The sequence below is a fragment of the Sorex araneus genome, chromosome 11, assembly GCF_027595985.1.
Source record: "Sorex araneus isolate mSorAra2 chromosome 11, mSorAra2.pri, whole genome shotgun sequence".
NCBI classification, from domain to species: Eukaryota; Metazoa; Chordata; class Mammalia; order Eulipotyphla; family Soricidae; genus Sorex; species Sorex araneus.
Genome location: NC_073312.1, coordinates 51,650,128 through 51,668,365, shown reverse-complemented (window position 1 = coordinate 51,668,365; position 18,238 = coordinate 51,650,128). Strand labels below are relative to the sequence as shown.

The 18,238-nt window shown below is 34.1% G+C and overlaps 1 protein-coding gene across 1 annotated transcript in view; it reads left to right on the top strand.

The window, feature by feature from the left end:
• Positions 1-17,976, top strand: part of PTEN (phosphatase and tensin homolog) — a 103,857-nt gene extending 85,881 nt beyond the window's left edge. Inside the window, exons 8-10 of the mRNA XM_004607499.3 lie at positions 4,892-5,058; positions 8,092-8,316; positions 11,541-17,976. Of these exons, the coding sequence (XP_004607556.2) occupies positions 4,892-5,058; positions 8,092-8,316; positions 11,541-11,726 (578 nt within the window). The 3' untranslated portion in view covers positions 11,727-17,976. The remainder of the gene's footprint in view (positions 1-4,891; positions 5,059-8,091; positions 8,317-11,540) is intronic.
• Positions 17,977-18,238: the final 262 nt, after the last annotated feature.

The following is an 18,238-nucleotide window of genomic DNA, read 5'->3' as shown; positions in this document are numbered from 1 at the left end:
AGAATGGAACTTGTGACTAGCTGTTAAAGGACTATGGATTACCAGTATTGATGTGATTTTGAAATAGTACCAATGGTATAAGTTGTAATTCGTGAGGCTCAAGCTGTGTATTACATATGATTTTATATGTGTAGAAATCAGTGATTGCAAGAGAGGGAAATAGTAGAAAGTAAAGTAGTTATATGATTTGCTTTTAGCCACAAATGCTTGGTAGTTATGTGGGATTTGATTTGTTTGTTCTTTTGACCACTTATATCTTAAGATCTTGTCCAAGTTTTGATTTTTGTCAGAATAATTTATAGAAGAAGGAGGAAAGAATGGTGTATATCTGAGACTTGAGTATGTGAATATTGACACTAGTGGCCTATTTTAAATTAGGTGAAAGTGAATTGTTGATATGAAGATACACAGTAGGTTCTTGGAAAATATGGGTTGGAATTTCATGTGAGGGAATAATTTCAGAAGTAGCTAAAAGAGGGTTAGTAGTTAGTAGTATAAACATGATATGGGGCTTAGGGAACAGAAGTTCAGAGGGAAGATTGAGGATTGAGATGGGAGAACAGCAGCAGTTGGGCTGAAGGATGAATCAGTAAATAAATCAAAAGTGGTGGCAAAAATTAAATCTATAAAGTTGTCAGATCTTTTTTCATATTTGATCATTTAACACTTTAAAATATCCTGAAATATTTTAATAAATATTTTAATAAAAAAGTTAATAAACGATGATTAATGTGATCTGATTTTTGCTTATTGGTACAGATCTTTTCATATTTTAAGAACTTAAGTCAATTGTATCAAAGGCTATATATAAGAATTGTATCTTATGAGTTAGTAGAACCCTACTAATGTAGGAATTCTGATAAGCTAGGTCTTGTTTGTCTAAAATATAAAATGCATATTATAAACAAAACTTCTAGTGATTTGAGGAAAATTTTGTCCACATTTTTATTAAAGCTTTTAATTTCTGGGGAAAGTTCTAAGTAACTATGTTGTGCACTTAGCTTATGAGTTGTTTATATAATGAGCTTTTGAAGTTACATTTTTAATGTAGTTTAACTGCAGTATTTTATGCAGTTAACTTTCTATTTAAAATCCTAAAATCAGGATTATCAAATTCCTAATTAGAGGAATTTGAATTAACAATTAAAAATTATAAGGCATTTTTATTTAAATTACTTTTTATTACAGCTTTTAAATTATTTCTTTGTGTCTTAGCTTAGCATTCCCAATGAAATTTTAGTATCACTTAAAATCTTGTAAAATGCTCATTTTACTTTGTCCCTGACAAAAAATAAAATATTTTGACAGATTGTTAGTGTGAAGCTTCCAGCTCTTTTTGTTTGCCCCTCATCCCCCAGAATTTTGTTTTTTGGTGGGCGGGGGGGGTATGGCGGGTGGTAGGGGCACACCCAGCTTGCTCCTAGCTCTGCACTAAGGGATTGCTCCTGGCAGGACTTAGGAAACTATATGCAGTGCCAGGTTTGAACCTGGGCCTGCTATGTGCAAGGTGAGTGCTTTACCCACTGTACTGTATCTCCTACCTCTGCTTCTAGTTCTTGGAGTGCCTTTTTGTCATGATTAACATCTGACATACCCATAGTAGGACAAACTTACATGTTTTTATCAAATCTATTATGTGAGGTATTACTGGTATTTAAGTATTGCATAAATGAGCCAGTAGGAATTTATTAAACTGGAAAATTAATTTAGCTTGGATAAACAATTTGGCATGTTCTCAGTTTTTACTTATTTTGATAAGGATGATACACCAGTGCTAAAATTTTTGTCATGTACATATATATATTCCTTATGCACTTTATGTAAGCTTAAGTTTTTATATTTTGTCATGCTTTCTTCAAGACCCATTTCTTATCCCCTCAGATTAATTGCTTTTAGAAGAACTTTAAATCACTTACCTTATTATTTCCTTTCCATTTTTTAATTGTAGTTTACATAACATGTTTATAGTAGTATTCATATTTATGGTTTTAGTATATAGTTTTTATAAGGCCCATTACTTTCTACTAATGTTGTTATTACTTCTAGTCCAATTTTCCTGCCCTTCCCCAGCCTACTAATCATAGTTTTGTGATTTTATGAATTTGAAAGGCAGCTATACATTCATATTTATTGTAGTATACAATAGCTAAGAAATAGGAAACCAATGCCCAGCAACAGAGAAGTGGATAAAGACACTGTGGCATATGCACACATAGATTGAATACTACGTAGCAGCAAAAAGGCTGAAACCTTTCAATTTAATAGAATTTGAGATTAGGTGAAATAAGAGGGAGAAGGACAAGTACTGGATATCATCTCAGTTATCTTAGTATGTAAAAGAACAAAACAAGAAAATAGTATTCGAATGACAAACCCTTGGTCTTGAATAATTTTCAGAGAACTCTTTAAAAGTTCTACAAATGACTTATGCTTTGTTAGACTGTTCATGCAATGTAAAAAATTTAAAATCCTAGAGTCTTAGCATTTATAAATAAGTAAATTCCTAGCCTTAGTCATTAGATATAATTTTACTTGGAGATAGATTTATGGGGGTTGGGCATGTGGTTGAGTAAGAGAACACTTGGCAAGTACTATTTGAGGCCCTGAGTTCAATTCTGGTACCCTATGATCCCCCTTCCCCAGCACTGCCTAGTGTGACCCCTTCCAAAGAAAACAGTTAACAAAACAGATCATATAATCTTTTCATCTCTACATATAATTCACTTTTAATTGTATTATAAATAGAAAAACCTGGTACATTTGATGACTTATTATGTTTTACTAGCTATTTATTTTGGTTTTGGATCCTCTCTGGTAATGATTTAGTTTGACTCTTGACTCAGTGCTTAGAGATCATGCCTGCCATTGCTTGGGGGACCCTATGTGATGTAGGGGATTTGAACTGAGGTTGGTCAAGGCAAGCACTTTATTTACCTCCTGTTCTGTCTTTCCAGTCCTAGTTATTTTAAAACTGACTTAAAGCCCAGCCTGTATATTTTTATGAAAATGAATGTGATTTGGAGAATAAAAAAATTGTGCTACTGTTCTTTTGGAGCAATAGCACAGTGGGTAGGACGTTTGCCTTGCACAGGGCCGACCTGGGTTCGATTCCTCCGTCCCTCTTGGAGAGCTGGGCAAGCTACTCCCACCCGCACTGTAGAGCCTGGAAAACTACCCATGGCGTATTCTATAATGCCAAAAACAGTAACAACAAGTCTCATAATGGAGACATTACTGGTGCCCACTCGAGCAAATCCACGAACAACGGCATGACAGTGCTACAGTGTAGTGCTACAGTTTTTGATTTAATGTCTGTTACATCTCTTTGCATTTAAAATCTTTTTCTCTTTCTTATGATGGCAACTTTATATACCATTAAATAAAATGGGGAGCTGGAGAGACAATACATGGGTTAAGCACTTGCCTTGCTTATGGCCAACAGTGGTTTCATTCCTTGCATCAGTTAGGTTCCCCAAATATCATTAAGCATAATGCCTGAGTACTAAGCCAGAACCCCTTTGTACTCCAGGTGTTGCCCCAGAACAAATGAAATTAAGAGAGACTTAGGCAAATAACTAGAGAGCTGGACCACATGTTTTGCATGTGGGATCCCCAGGTTTGATCCCCAGGATCTCAGGGTCCCCTGAGCATTGCTGGGTATGCAGCCCCCTCCCCTGAATTAAAGAAACAAAACCAAAATGTGAGCTATAAATAAACTAAGTCATTAGTATTTTTCTGGCTTATATTTATAGAATGAATTATTGTATATTGTATTTTCCTTCCTCTTAGTAGTGCTGAATTGTATGGATTTTATTATAGGGTAGAGACTAAAATACTACAGCAAAAACGGTTTGTTTCTTTTGGGGATACGGGCTTGGGGCATACCCCCTCTATGCTCAGTGTTTAATCCTAGCTTTGTGCTTAGGGATCTCTCCTGGCAGAGTGCAGGGAACCATAATGTGCCGGGGATCAAACCAGATTGTCAACTTGAGCACTTTTCCAACCTTACTATCTCTCTGAACCTTCTTTTTTTTCTCTTTTGGGCCATACCTAGGGTAGTTATCGGGCTTATCCCAACTCTGTGCCTTGGGGGTCTCTCTTGGACTTGCTTAGGGTACCACACACTGATGGAACCAGGCTTCCTGCATGCAAAGCATGTATACAGCTTATTCAGTAACTCCAGCCCACAAATACATACCTTCTATACAGTTGATGAAGTCTCAGAAAGATATTTTAGTGTCCTGATGCTTAACATAATTCATATAGTCATGTGCTGCAACTTTTCAGTCAGTAATGGACCATGCAAGCATTGGTCACCCTAAAAATCTAGTTGCCTATGGTAGCTCTGTCACTGATGCGTACAGTGATTTATGCCAGGAGCAGGCATGCACATCTCATATTTTTTGCCTTAATTGGTAGCACATTTCTTCTATGTTTGATTAATACCTACAAAATCTTAGATATTTTGGTTTCTGTAAACATGCTCTATGATATTGGCACATAGATAAAATTACCTAATGATGTATCTCTCAGAATATCCCCATTATTAAGTTGACACATGACTGTATTGTGATTTATAGTATAATTTAAAAAATTTATGTTACTATACTTCAAGAAGTCTAATATTGGGACCTATAATTTGTAAAATGGAATTGTCTTTCTTATCAGTATTTATTCAAACTTTCTGTTGAAGATTTAAATTGGAGAAATTCTGCATTGTTTATGTTTTTGGATATATTTTTATTTCATTTTAGATCAGGGCTACAGATGTAGAATTGTTATTTTCTATGTATTGCTAATGTTATTTATTAAAATAGTGGGTTTTTTTTTACAGTTTGACAATTAAAAGAATTTTCAGTGAAAATTAACCAGTATGTATTTAACCATGCAGATCCTCAGTTTGTGGTCTGCCAGCTAAAGGTGAAGATATATTCCTCCAATTCAGGACCCACACGACGGGAAGACAAATTCATGTACTTTGAATTTCCTCAGCCATTGCCTGTGTGTGGTGACATCAAAGTAGAATTCTTCCACAAACAGAACAAGATGCTGAAAAAGGTTTGCATTTTACTTTTATTGGGAAAGATATCCAAACTTGTCTCACCTTACAAAGTAACCTGAATCAAAACGTATAAAGAGAGGTTAAAGGATTGGTGATCAAGAGCTAATGAATTTTAATTGGTTTCCAATAGATCTACACATATTTTGATTTCTGTCATTGATTAGTCATTATAATGGTAAATAATCCTCTTTGAAGAAAAATGCCATATGACATTGTAATTATAATTGTAAATGAATTTGCAGATTTGTTACTGAAATTTATAAATGTAAATTTTTAGTATAGTTTAGTAAAAAATATTGTGAGGCTGTTAAAGATTGTATTCATTCTCCTTTCAATTATGATCTTAAAAAGAATGAAAGAATGGTTAATTGAAAATTTATCGTGGGACTATTAATTATAAAAAGATTTTGCCCAGATCTTTTTTGAAATGGTGCAAACTACTTTCCCTCTGTTTTGGTTTTATTTGAAATCTGGATCATTTTATATTTAGTTTCCTCAGATTTACTTAGTTTTTTTTAGACTTTTAGCTAGGAGAGAAATGGGTATGAAGAGGAAGTAATATAGAATTAAAAGTGTGATTTTTAAGTATGTTTGTTTAGAACATACTTACATGTGGAAGACCCTTGTGTTTGATCCCTGACAGGACATGGTACTTAAACATCACTGGGTATATCACTGGCACCTGCATTGTCAGCAGTGGCCCAACTAACAACTGCTAAAATAAAGTAAAATAAGGGGTCAGAGAGAGAGCACAGGGGGTACCCAAGTCTTCCTGCGTCCCATCCCCCCCAAGCAACACAAAGAATGAGACCTGAATACAGCCAGGAATAAGCCCTGAGCACAGCTGGGTGTGCCCCTAAAGTTAAAATAGTGAATGTTTGTGTTATTCTAAGGTGCAAAATTTAGGTGATAATAAAATCTCTAGCTACGTTGTTACTGCCTTGTTACATGTTCTTGATAATGTATTGATAGATTTATAGTCTGATAATAGGATTATTAGCTTCCTGATTTTTCAGTTTTTTCTTTCTTTCTTTTTTTTTTTTTTTAAGAAAAGAAAATGTTTCATTTAAATTTGGCTTTGAGGGGCCGGATCGATAGCACAGTGGAGAGGGTGTTTGCCTTGCATGCGGCCAACCTCGATTCGATCCCCAGCATCCCATATGGTCCCCCGAGCACCGCCAGGAGTGATTCCTGAGTGCAGAGCCAGGAAAAACCCCTGAGCATCGCTGGGTGTGACCCAAAAAGCAAAAAATAAATAAATAAATTTGGCTTTAACTTATCAATAGAAATACAATTTTCTTTATGCAGAATCAAAGTACCTTGAAAATAACAGAATGTTAAACTGATTTTTTCACCAGTAAAAACCCATTTACCCTTTTCTGCATGTTAGATATCTCAATCATTTTGAAAAATTATTATTAATAGTTTAATAAGTATTAGCAAATGTTTTAAAATTAAGTAGTTTTATTTTTTCCTACTATTTAACTTACATATACTGCGTTATATTTTCTTTTTTAAAATATAATGAAACACTGTTTCTCTGTAAATTTAGGAGGAATTTATTCTTTTAATTTGTATAAATTGCGTATTTTTCAGCACATAGAAATGAACATTTGATAAATTATTTATACTTGCCTAACTTTACATAGATTTACTTTTTTGGGGGGGGGCACAGGGGTTACTCCTGGCTCTGCACTCAGGAATTACTCCTGGTGGTGCTCAGGGGACCATATGGGATGCTGGGAATTAAACCCAGGTCGGCTGCATGTAAGGCAAACGCCCTACCCACTGTGCTATCGCTCTAGCCCCACATAGATTTACTTTTCATGTGATTTTTCCTTCTAGTAAAAAATGTTTGCTGAGATTGAACCAAAGCAGTATCATTATGATATACATAGAACCTTTGCTTTTGTAGATTAAATATTGCTAGCTTATTTTCTTTTGACTAAATATTCTTAATAATACAATAATTTTGCTAAAGATAATTGAAATTAACGGATATTTTTAAAGGACATAGAAGGTTGCTTTGCTTAGGTATTGTTAAACATTGAAAGAAATTTAAGATAAGATCCTTCAAGAGTCTTACCATCTTTAAAAAGAAAACTTGAGGGACTGGAGCACAGCGTGTAGGGCGTTTGCCTTGCACACAGCCAACCCAGGTTTGATTCCCAGCATTCCATATGGTCCCCTGAGCACCACCAGTGGTAATTCCTGAGTGCAGAGCCAGGAGTAAGCTCTGTGCATCGCCAGGTGTGACCCAAAAAGAAAAAAAAAAAACTTCATATAAAAGACTTAATGACTGTTTAAGGCACTGGATAAGATATCACAAGTTTTATCATTCTTGTTAAAGAATACATACAAGTTCTAGGAATCATGAAACAATATTTGCTTTGTAAGATTAGAAATGAAGTTCTGATGTTTGTTGGGTTTTTTTTTTTCATCAAAACCTCATTATTAGAGTTTTTTCTTTAAATAGGCATTTTGTAACATAATAGTAAGAAGTACTGCTTCACTCCCACCCTCATGTTTTCATAGGTAATTTTTCAATCATGAATTGCAATAAAAGAAAAAATATGTTTGTCTTGTTCTTTGGGAGTTGTAGTAACCTTTTAAGAGCTTTTGTTTAAATGTTGTAATTTACAATTTTTTGAAACAAAATTCAGTTGGTTTGTGAATTTTTTTACAAAAATATAAACAAAAACAATTTCATATTTAGATATTTAGATGTGATTTACAATAGTATTAGTATCAATGTTTCAAGAATATAGTGTGTTGCTATACTACTACACGCTTTGCCAGGCTATCAGCATCACTCCTTCCACCATTTATAGGACCCTTTCTTTCCCTATTTCTCCTCCTCTCATTAAACTCATAAAGTAAAAAAAAATGAAAAGCTAATATCAGAGTAGATGGGTGATATCTTTCAGAATATCAAATGATATATAGTTTATTTTGTTTACTTTTTGGGACAGATGCTGAATGCTGAGGACTTTTTTTTTTTTTAATATATCTTTTTTTCCCCCCCTTAGGACAAAATGTTTCACTTTTGGGTAAATACATTCTTCATACCAGGACCAGAGGAAACCTCAGAAAAAGTAGAAAATGGAAGTCTATGTGATCAAGAAATTGATAGCATTTGCAGTATAGAGCGTGCAGATAATGACAAGGAATACTTAGTACTCACTTTAACAAAAAACGATCTTGACAAAGCAAACAAAGATAAGGCCAACCGATACTTTTCTCCAAATTTTAAGGTCAGTTAAAAACGTTTTAGGAATTGCTGTGTTATGTGTTGGGGGTTGGGGATGATGTGGTATTCTAGGTCTTTAATGGGTAAAAATTTGCTTAACTTGTTTTTATATTACTAAAAGCAGATCTTTTTCTACAGTAGCAAAAGTTCCTAATAACATTCAAGATCACAGAGAACCTCTGCACCACCCCCACAGCCCCCTTCTTATTTTTTGTAGTGACATGAAGTCCCCTCCAACTAATCTTTAAAACAGACTGGATTGTGTTGCTTCTGTTTACACTTTTTAAAAGCCTTTTGTTTTAAATATGAACTACAAAGACTTGTATAGTATAGTATGGGCCTTTCTTTTACATCAACTCTAACCACATTCTCTTCCTGGGTTCTAAAAGTAACCCAATACAATGTTTCCCCAGTTTTTTTTTTTTTTTTTTTTTTTTTTTTTAGTTCTTGTAGGTGAGAGATAGGCTTTTTTCCTTTTTTTTTTTTTTTTTTTTTTAAAGTTAGGCACTGTGACTTAGAACTGTTGATAACAAAAATTACTTTTTGTTGTTTTGTTTGTGTTTGGCTTTTGGATGATACTCAGCAGTGCTTATTTTCTGGCTCTGTGCTCAGGATTGACTCCTGGCACATACTTTTGTATGAAAAATGAAACATCTTTTGTAACTCACGCACTTACTTGAGGGAGCAAGAGTTGTTCTGGAGATCAAACTTAGGTCAGCTACATGCAAAATAACTGCCTCAACCCCAGTTACATCTCTCCAGCCATGCGGTTTACATTTTTTACATCTTTTTTCTGCAACAAGGAGCTTTTTGATGAGGATATCTGATTGTTAGGAGGGTGAAAGTGGCTTCCAATCAATGCTCAGAATTCCCAGAGTGGGTGAGCAGATGGTTCAGCACTTAGGCCCTTAGATTAGAGTGCTTAGTTGCCAACAAGGCTCCATGATTAGCTTTTAGAGTATGGCTTTTCTAGTTTTGTTTTAATATGAGGGTCCCCCCTGCCCTTTTGTTCTCTATGACATGGAGCATGCTTGGTTGTGTGCTTATTTATTTGGCTATGGTGTGTGCCAGTTGTCACATGTCTGGGGTGCAGTCCTTGCTCCATTGTGGCACTGTTGATCCCAAATAGCAGAGCCCCCAGACCATACTCAGTGGGAGTTGGTAGCACCAGGGATCAAATACCTACAATGTAGGTGCTTTTTGCCACTCTCTGGCTTCCTTCATGAGGTTTCATATTTGTGAGTTATTAGTAAACAGATATACAGTGGTAAGTGCAATGAAAAAAGCAGAGGTGCAATAGAAAATGATCTTGGTATTTTCTTAGTTGGATGGTCAGAGATGATCTTTTCAATAGGTGATATTTACTCAGAGGTATGAATGAAATTAGGGTCCTGTGCAGATGAGCACTGTCAGGGTGGTCTGGGTAACCGTGGCACTGTAGAGCCTGAGCTTCACCACATTCTCATGATTCACCACATTGAACCTAGCCAAAAATTGTTGGGTGGCCCATGTCCCCCTGAGCAGATTTTGGGATTCTCTTCTTCCTGCGGTCCCCTCATACATATACATATACATCATAAAACTGGAGGGAAAAGAAAGTAAAAATGGAGAATAGAAGATATGAGGACAATTGAGTGGCTGTTGCTATAGTTTCAATAAAAATGAGGTTGCATGAAATAGAGTAGTTCCAGTATGGGTGTGAAGATAGTACAGAAGGTAAGGTGCTTGCCTTGGACTCAACCAACATGAAGTTTGATTCCCCAAGCACAATATGTGTTTCCCTGAGCACCACTGAGTGTGGCCCCCCAAACAGAAATAGACAAGTTGAATGACATTAAAATAAGCTACCAGATTTAGTATTTATATATGGTAATTTGGAGATGAAACTAAATAGGTTTATTAATGGATGAATGGTGAATACAGAGAATTGATAATGTTCTTAGATAATTGGAGTGACCATAGGAATAATAGGATGGACAAGGAATTTAAAGTCAGATCTGATTAAAATTCTACTAATCATTACACACATGGCCTTTGGCAATTAGCTAATCTTTCTGAGCCTTAGTTTATTCTCTTTTAAAATGGAAAATCCATGTATAGGTAGATTGCTGAAAGGGTCAGGGCACTTGGCTGGCGTGCACAAGGTTCCAAATTAACCTACAGCATCACATAATATCCCTAAGCACCACTGGGTGTGGTACTAACATCAGACCTGCACCTCCAGTCTGGAGTGTTGGCTCCTGAACCCCTAAACATCACTTTAGATGTCCAGAAAAAAAGAGTTGGCCTACTAAAAGAGCAGTCCATAGAGCCAGTGCTGGTCTGGATAACTGAAGAACTGATTTTGGGGTGGGGGGGGAGAGGGAGGAAAGGAGGGGAGAGAGGGGGAGAGAGAAGAGAGAAGAAAACTCAGCAGGGTGGAACACACTCTTCATGCAAAGATCCACTCAGTACCTCTATTTCAGACCACAACACCCAAAAGGAGAGAGAGAGAACAAAAGGGAATGCCTTGCCACAGAGGCGGGCACTGGTGGAGGGATGGGTACCCGATCATTGTGTGACTGGAACGCAAGCACGAAAGTTTATAACTCTGTAATTGTGCCTCACGGTGATCCACTTAAAAAAAAAAAAAGAATCCCAGGTTCTAATCCCCAGTACTATGTGGCCCCTTAAGCACGTTAGAAATGACCCCGGAGCACTGCTGATTGTCGACTGACCTCCAAATAAATAAAAAAGAGAAAAGGAAAAGCAAAGGGTTTGACCTCTGTACAACATTAGCTTTTCTCTTCTTCCTCACATTAGGTAAGGCTTAAGGGAAATAGAATCCTAACCATAGTTATTGATAGCATAGTATTTATGTAGTGATGTTTGTCCAGAATACATGGATTTTGAGACAGAGGTAGGAAGTGAAAAATACTTTTGTAACTCATGCACTTATGAATTAAATTCCGTGATTTAAAATATGTGAACTATTGATGAACATGTTCCAGTATATTTCTTTTCCTAGATGGAGTTAATACCTTAGATTTATGTTTATTGTAAAAAAAAATAGTGTATCAACACCCCAAGCTATCTTTTCAGGACATTACAATAGAGTGTAAGCAATCTTATAATTAAATTTGTCATGGTACTTAAAAGTGGATCTGTTAAAAAAAAATCTGTGTTGTAACTAAATACAAATTATATTTAAAGATTTTTTTTTTAAAGTTTAATTTCTTCTTTTTCTAGGTGAAGCTATACTTCACAAAAACAGTAGAGGAGCCATCAAATCCAGAGGCTAGCAGTTCAACTTCTGTAACACCGGATGTTAGTGACAATGAACCTGATCATTATAGATATTCTGACACCACTGACTCTGATCCAGAGAATGAACCTTTTGATGAAGATCAGCATACACAAATTACAAAAGTTTGAATATTTTTTTTTTTTTATCAAGAGGGATAAAACACCATGAAAACAAACTTGAATAAACTGAAATGGACCTTTTTTTTTTTTCTTTTTTTAATGGCAATAGGACATTGTATCAGGTTACCAGTTATAGGAACAATTCTCTTTTCTTGACCAATCTTGTTTTACCCTATACATCCACAGGGTTTTGACACTTGTTGTCCAGTTAAAAAAAGATTGTGTAGCTGTGTTATGTATATACCTTTTTGTGTCAAAAGGACATTTAAAATCCAATTAGTATAAATAAAGATGGCACTTTCCCATTTTATTCCAGTTTTATAAAAAGTGGAGACAGACTGATGTGTATACCTAGGAATTTTCATTTTGTGTTCTGTCACCAATTGAAGTGGCTAAAAGAACTTTGTGTTATACAGGTTCACATCCAACCCCTTTGCACTTGTGGCAACAGATAAGTTTGCAGTTGGCTAAGAGGAGTTTCTAAAAGGGTTTTGCTACATTCTAATGCATGTATTCTGGTTAGGGGAAAGGAGGGAATGCTTAGAAAGGAATATATTTAATGCTGGACTCTGGACCATATACCATCTCCAGCTATTTACATGCACCTTTCTTTAGCATGCTACAGTTATTATTAATCTGGACATTTGAAGAATTGGCCGCTGTCACTGCTTGTTGTTTGTGCATTTAAAAATTTTTTTAAGCATAATGGTGCTAGAAAAGGCAGCTAGAGGGAGTGAATCTGTATTGGGGTACAGGAATGAACCTTCTATAACATCTAAAAATACACAGATGAAGGAAAATTAAAGTGATCATAGATAAGAAACACAGCAACAATGACTTAACCATACAAATGTGGAGGCTATCAACAAAGAATGGGCTTGAAACATAAAATTTGACAATGATTTATTGAACAATTTTTCAGTTGTAATGACTGCTCCATCTCCTCTGTAATCAAGGCCAGTGCTAAAAGTCAGATGCTATTAGTACCTACATCAGTCAACAACATACACTTAACTTTATTAGTTTTCAATCATATACCTGCTGTGGATGCTTCATGTGCTGCCTGCAAACTTTGTTTTTCTCATTAAGTATAAAATATTTTGTAATGCTGCACAGGAAATTTCAATTTGAGATTCTACAGTAAGCTTTTTTTTTTTCCTCTAAAGATTTATGATGCACTTATTCAATCCAGTAGCTGTCAGCCGTTCCACCCTTTTGACCTTACACATTCTATTACAATGAGTTTTGCAGTTTTGCACATTTTTTAAATGTCATTAACTGTTAGGGAATTTTACTTGAATACTGAATACATATAATGTTTATATTTAAAAGGACATTATTTGTGTTTGAAAAGGAAATTAGAGTTGCAGTAAATTTTCAACACTGCACAAATAATAAGGCATTTACTTTTTCAGTAAAAAGTGTCCCACATAATGCTTTATTAATTTGCTATTGAAAGGATAGATTTTTTAAAAATGTGCAGTGTTGAATCATTTTTTCATAGTGCTAGAATTAGGAGTAGGACTTCAATTTCACTTCTTGAATATCATATTTGATATGCTCAGACTGCATATGATTATTAGCAGAGTACAACTATTGTAAAACTAATGTGAAGATATTAACAGAAAATATTTTCCCAGGAATTTGGTATCTTTCAAATTATACCTGACCTTACAACATTTGAACTTCCAGACAATTTATTTCTTAATGGTGTAAAATCTCATTTTCAACAACTTATTGGTGCTGAAATTGTTCACTAGCTGTGGTCTGACCTAGTTAATTTACAAATACAGATTACTTAGGACCTACTAGAGCAGCATTTGTAGAATTTGATGGTAAATAGATTACGCAGAATTTCATCAAAAAATATTTTTAGGTAATAATGTTGACATGTTCCATACCTCGTCAGTTTCATTTAATAAACTTAAATTTTTAACAAAGCTCTTAGGATTTACACATTTATATTTAAACATTGATATATAGGGAATTGATTGACTGCTCATAAGTTAAATTGGTTAAGTTAGAGACAACTCTTCCTAAGATCTTACTGTTGAAATTTATATGCCACGTTACCTTTCATAAAAACTGAAAATTGTTGACTAAAATAAAAATCAACTCTTCATGTTTTGAAAATAGTTACTAATACTGTTATTTGTTACAGTTTGGGCACAGTATATTTAAACAAACTGTATTGTTCCAATATGTAACATGGAGGGCCAGGTCATAAATAATGATGTTATAATGGGCTTTTGCACTGTTAATATTTCCTTTGGAATGTGAAGGTCTGAATGAGGGTTTTGATTTTGAATGTTTCAATGTTTTTGAGAAGCCTTGCTTACATTTTATGGTGTAGTCATTGGAAATGGAAAAAATGGCATTATATATATTATATATATAAATATATATTATACATACTACTACTCTCCTTTATTTCAGTTACTATCCCCATAGAATTTGACAAGAATTGCTATGACTGAAAGGTTTTCAAGTCCTAATAAAAACTTTATTTATGACAGTATTCACAATTAGCCTGAAATGCATTCTGTAGGTAATCTATTTGATTTTCTGGAATGTTTTCTTAGACTTTTTGGATGTGCAGCCGCTTACATGTCTGAAGTTACTTGAAGGCATCACTTTTAAGAAAGCTTACAATTGGGCCCTGTACCATCAAGTCCTCTGTAGAGCTCCTCTTGAAAAAAAATTTTTTTGCCATAATTATTAAAGGGTAGTTGAATAAATAGCATCACCATTCTTTGCTGTGGCACAGGTTAAAAACTTAAAGTGGAGTTTACCGGCAGCATCAAATGTTTCAGCTTTAAAAAATAAAAATAGGGTACAAGTTAAATGTTTAGTTCTAGAAAATTTGTGCAATATGTTCATAACGATGGCTGTGGTTGCCACAAAGTGCCTCGTTTACCTTTAAATACTGTTAATGTGTCATGCATGCAGACGGAAGGGGTGGAACTGTGCACTAAAGGGTGGGCTTTAACTGCAGTGTTTGGCAGAGTTGCCTTCTACCCTGCCAGTTCAGAAGTTCAATTTGTTTTCATATAGAATATATATACTAAAAAATTTCAGTCTGTTAAACAGCCTTACTCTGATTCAGCCTCTTCAGATACTCTTGTGCTGTGCAGCAGTGGCTCTGTGTGTAAATGCTATGCACTGAGAATACACAGAAAAAAACATGTGTACAGGATAATGCCTCATACCAATCAGATGTCCATTTGTTATTGTGTTTGTTAACAACCCTTTATCTCTTAGTGTTATAAACTCCACTTAAAACTGATTAAAGTCTCATTCTTGTCATTGTGTGGGTGTTTTATTAAATGAGAGTTTATAATTTAAATTGCTTGAAGTCATTGGAATTTTAAATAATAAGCAGCTAAATGTGATTAAGAAGTTTCCTATAAGTGGTTTTTTTGTCTTGATTCACACCTCTCACCCCCACCTCTTCCCTATCTGGTATGGCCCTTTTTTAGCTTGTGAGTAGAGAATTAGTTTCATGCTTAAGAGAGGCACTTCACTTTTTTTAGGGCCTTAGTCTGCACTCAATAGTCTCAAGTACATAAACTAATGTTCTAATTCTGAAGAAGTTCCAAGATTCTTGACAAATTGTGCATATATTTTTAAGTATGCTGATATCTGGGGACAATTCCCCAGAAAGGATTCTGTATTTCAGATTTGTTCATTATGGATTCTGTATTCTTCTGTCAACATATCGGAGACTTCATTTCTCATTGTGACGTGCCATATAAATTGATACTCTAGAATAATGTAAAGGACTTGGTGTACTTGAATTTAAACTTGTTACTATATTTTTAAAACTTTAAAGACCACATAATATTCTTTTAACAAAGCATGGTAAGGTAATAAGTGAAGATATAGCCTGTACAAATGTCTTGAAAATCAGACCATTTATGTTACAGTGGAATTTATTGTTATTTCAAGTTTACATTTTCTTCTGTGATTCACTAGAAGTATAATTATGAAAAGTTTATGCGTGTGCCCACATATTTTAAATTAATCTTAATGTGTACGTATGTTTGCATATTGGAGTCTAAAATTCTGATTTATAAAGAGATTTTGGTGATGTCTGAAAAATAAGAATTAGTGGTATTCCCCTTAAGCTCCCTGTTCTTACATTGTAATTGGAACTAATTTTGGTTAAGTCAATGCCATCACCATCTCCACTGAGAATTTTTAAAAATCACCAGCATTTAGCTTGCCGGCTTCCAGAGGCTTCCCAAAAAACCAAGACCTTTAAATTTAGTTATTTGCTGCTAACGTGAACTTTTAAATTTAATTCTTGCCTGATAATCCACTCCTAAACCTTAGTCTTAAATGGCTTAAGTGTAACTTTTTATTAACAGTGTTGTTAGTGCAGAGACAAATGTTTGTGAATGAAAACTAAAAAATATTTAGTCTGAACTGGTACAAGGACAACACTGAAAAAACAGCAAATAAAATGACAAAATATTTTTTAAAATTTAAATGATGACATGTTGAGACTGGTTTTCTTATAAAATAATTATATAGCTATACAAAGCCTAATGATTAAGTTACTTACAGTCTTACAGTCTTTTGTCTTTGATTCCAAAATTTAGAGCAAGTCTATTCTTTTATGACCAAAATCTGACTATTTTTCCATCTTTGAAGAGATTTTTCCTTAAAATATGTCAATGTAGATAACCACCTTAACAAATCCATATTGGTTGACAGCTTTAAAGGTATAAAATGAAGACAGGAAGGACAATAATTTCATCATTGGATCATAAATTAGATACTTTGAAAATACTTTTCCATGACAAGATAATCAAAATTTCACTACCTGGAGACATAGCCATTATTAATACCTTAGTGACTAAACAGTGTTTCTGTATATGTCTTTTTACAAAATGAGATGTGTGTTGTGCATATTGTCAAAGCTTTTAAGCTTAGCATTGTCATGAACTTATAGAATGTTTGGTTACATGAGAAAATGGATGGTGATTAGATTCTAATGTTACAGATACAGCTTGTGTGCAGTTACTACAGAGAGCCCTTTCCAATTCAGTGGGTTAATCATGAATGTTTAAATATTGTTGGCTTTGGGATGACATGTCAAAGTAAATAAAAGTTGCATTTATTTAGTATAGAACTCTTCAAAAACTATTTAAATATTTGCATTTTGAAGTTACATGTTAATATATACAACACTAGAAGTTAACTTCATCACCTCTATTTCCCTTCTAGGTTAAAGAAGGATAAGCTTTTGAATTCTGATAGTTCTCTAATTATTGTTCAAGTTAGAGTAAATTAGTTTAATACCTGAAAAAAAAGTGAGGAGAAAAAAAAGAAGGTACTGTTGGTTTATCACTTAATTGTCTTTAAATCTGTGTACTTATGTCCATCACATCACTAACGATATTTCATGTATGGATCACCTTTAACTCTGGAACTTAACCTCCTTTTTTTTAAACATATATGAGTAAATTTAATTATCATATGTGAGCATTACACATTTTAAAATCTGTACATTTTTAAAACCAAGTGTTTACTAAAGTGTTTATATTTTTCCTTTTTCTTAATTTAAAAGTAATTTATATCTCCCTTGTTGCATGTGAATTCTTATATACCCTTATAATGGTTAGTGATTTTATTTGTGTGGAATGGAGCGAGGTTTGTAGTCATGGTTTTCGTGTATTGGTTTTTAAAAACTGCTTACTATTTTGAAATTCTTAAAATGTTTAGGTGTGGCTTTTTACAGCCTATCATTTATTGGCTTTTATTTTGTAGACCCTTAGGATTTTTCTGTCTACTGTATACAGTTATTCAGATGAAAGCCCACATTTACAAATGTCCTTTAAATTTCCATCTTCTTACTGCCCTAATGTGCTGTGTGCACATGCACTCGTGCAAACGTGTGGGGGTGAGGGTGAATTTAATTTTTGAGAGTGCTAGACTCCAGCACTAGAGATTAAATAGTTTTATGCAGGCAAACAGTTCTCAGTGGAATGTTAAAGTTCATTATATTGAAAATAATGTTAACCCTGAATGACCTTTGACATATAGTAATGACTTTGGCTTATTTATTAATTTGCTGGTAGTGTCTGAATTTTGTGCATTAGTGAGTTACTTTCAAAATTGTGCATTTTACCAAAGTTGGTGTATTGGAAATGTTGTATCAAGCTCCATTTGGTTACTGATGGACTTAAAAATAGAAATGCTTTCCTGTGGAGAGTATTTTTTTCTTTAAAAAATTAAAATTTAATTATTTTGAATATTTGGTTTTAAACTTTTTATTCAACATATATTAAATCCTTGCTATATACAGTAGACATTATGAATACATTAGTGATTAAAACACATGATTAAAACACACATTTTCTATCTTTGAGGAGTTTTTATGCTAGTAAAGGAAACAGATTTTATTAAATAAGTTTAAACAGTATATGTGTCATATACTGTTTATATGCATATGCCAAGTATAAGCATATAATATACTTGTACAATATGCATGTAACGCAATAATAATCAACAAG